This window comes from Emiliania huxleyi, assembly GCF_000372725.1.
Source record: "Emiliania huxleyi CCMP1516 unplaced genomic scaffold EMIHUscaffold_71, whole genome shotgun sequence".
NCBI lineage: Eukaryota > Haptophyta > Isochrysidales > Noelaerhabdaceae > Emiliania > Emiliania huxleyi.
The window spans coordinates 154752-157227 of NW_005196681.1; the positions used below are offsets into that span (position 1 = coordinate 154752).

Sequence of the window (2476 nt, forward strand, 5' to 3'; positions counted from 1 at the left end):
GCCGCTCTGGTCGACGCAGCCGCCGAAGCCATAGACGTTTGGCCGGCTCCACCACGGCTTGCAGGCGCAGGGCGGCAGCGGGGGAGGGCGGCTTGGCGGCGGCGGCGGCGGCAGCGAGGGCGAGGGCGGCGAGGGCAAGGGTGGCGGGCCACGGGGAGGAGACGGCGGCAGGTGCGGCGGCGGTCTCGCGGGCGGCAGAGGCGGCGTGGGCGGCGACGGCGGCGGCGACGGCGGCGGAGGGTACTCCCAGCCGCCGAGGTTTGTTGGCTGCGCTTGCCACGAGGAGGTGGGGAGAGGTGCGGCCTCCTCGCCCCAGCCAATTGCAGCAGCAGGGCGGCGGTCGGTCGGAGCTGCAGCGTCCTCGCCCCAGCCAGCCGCCGCAGCAGGGCGGCGGTCGGTCGGGGGTGTGGTCTCGCCCCAGCCAACCGCCGCGACGGGACGCAAGTCGGTCGGAGCCGCAGCCTCGCCCCAGCCAACCGCCGCAGCGGGGCGGCGGGCGGGAGGAGTCGCCTCGCCCCAGCCTACCCGGCCGCTCCGGTGTCCGAGCCTCTCGGATGCGTACGCCTCGCACACCTCATAGGTCGCGTCAAACGCGTAGCCCACACACGCAGGCTCGGCGTCGCAGGCTGCGGCACAGGCGGCGTCAGATCTCACTCCGCGGATGTGGAAACTGCGGTGGACATCGTCACTGCTCCCGTCCGGCCCAGAGCTTCGAGACGGCTCCGGATCCGCTGGATCGTCCTCAGCACACGTCTCTCCGCTGAACCCCTCTCTGCACAAGCAGCGACCGTCCACGCAGCGGCCTTGGCCAAAGGCGAGGTGGCAGTAGCTCAGCTGGCGGCAGTCTCGAGGAGCAAGCATGCTGTGAGCGTCCTGAGGCTCGAACGAAAACGAATCCTGGTGCTGCGGTGGCGGGAGCTCCTGCCTTGACCTTGGCGAGAGCTCCTGCTGTGCCTCGTCCGGCAGCGACCAGCCCTGCTCATGCCCGGCTTGCGACAGCGCATCGTCGGAGAAGCCGAGCGAAGCCGAAACCGAACGCCAGTCGTACAGGAGCAGAAGCAGCGGAAGCAGGAGCATCGGCAGCGCGTTGCAAGCACGCTGCGGGTTTCTCCGCGGAACGGTGAGCATGGCGGGTAAGGCCCCGGGCGGCCGCAAGGAGCAAATGCGCACTGCTCCAAGTGAGTGGAGGACCGCCGCTAGGCCTGGCGGTTGTGCTAGGAATTCCCTCTGCGCTACGTACGTACTTTTAGCTTACTGGGAGAAAAGAGAGAGGGGGTTGGGCTCTCTCTCTCTGCGCTTCGTTTTTTCTACACCACCCGGTGTGTAGTACTTCTTGCTTGGGCGGCCCTCATGACGGGGTAGGTAGGGTAGGTCTGGGCCCTCCCGTTGGGGTTTTCCCACTCTTCCTGCTGGAATTTTCACCGCAGAAAAAGAAATTTTCCGCGGAAATCACGATGTCAACAACATGTGCGTGTGCATGTAGGTAGGGCCTGAGAGTGGCCTGCCATGTCATAGGAAGGACTGTGGTTGCAGGAGAGTACCACCAACCATCACTTCGTTGGTATAGTACCTCACCTTCACCCATCGAGTGATTTCTTTTTTAGTTTCCCATAAGTAGGGTAGGTAGGTAGGTAGGTAGGTAGGTAGGTAGGGGCAGGGCAGGGGCCGCCCAAGCAAGAAGTACACACCTGCGTAGTCCCCGGATGGTGAGTGGGTGGGTGGGTGGGTGGTGGGTGGGTGGTGGGTGGGGTGGGTGGGTGGGTGGGTGGGTTGGGGTGGGTTTGGTCGTTTCTCTCTCCCCTTCGCGCGCGTCTTCGAGGCACAGCTCTCGTCGTTGCCACAGCATGTCGTTCCTCGCACCGTGCCCACGCGACGGCACCAGCTGACCGAGATCGCGCTCCCTGACGGCTGCCGCGTGCCTTACGGGGGCGGCTTACGGCGCGCTCAACAAGTGTCAAGTCATCCGAGGGCGGACTGCTGTTACGCTCGACGAGTGGGACGCCGCTCCAGCAGCTCGAGGGGTTCAAACGCGAGGCGACCATCGTCTCCGCCGAGATCGACGACGAGGCGGCCGTTATTATCTCCTGTCCTCGGGAGGGCGGCGGCGGCCCGGTGCAGAGTCGGAGGCGCGCTCCCGATGACAAATATTCGCCTCACAGTCAAACACGGCTGCTCGCACGCCCAGCCGTGCTCTGGTGCGTCGCTTGGGACGCCTCTGCCGCCGAGATGTCGAGGCCGGCGCGCACTCTTCGACTTGGGCTATTATCTGCCCTCGGGAGGGCGGCGGCGGCGGTGTAGGGGCGGCGGCGAGCTTCCCGGTGTGGCAAATACTCGCCTCACAGTCCAAGATGGCGGCTCGCGCCCCCAACCGTGCACCAGCATGCCTCTCTAGTCCCGCGTGCCACCCAGATACCGAGGGAAGGGCGCACTCTTCGACTTGGGCTATTATCTGCCCTCGGGAGGGCGGCGGCGGCGG

At 66.4% G+C, this 2476-nt stretch overlaps 1 protein-coding gene across 1 annotated transcript; it reads right to left on the reverse strand.

Moving 5' to 3' along the window:
- Window positions 1-244: 244 nt before the first annotated feature.
- Window positions 245-1128, reverse strand: EMIHUDRAFT_216811 (hypothetical protein; the record flags this gene model as incomplete). The annotated part of the gene is made up of 1 exon (XM_005761378.1): window positions 245-1128. A coding segment is annotated over one exon (884 nt), but the record flags the coding sequence as incomplete, so codon positions are not given.
- Window positions 1129-2476: the final 1348 nt, after the last annotated feature.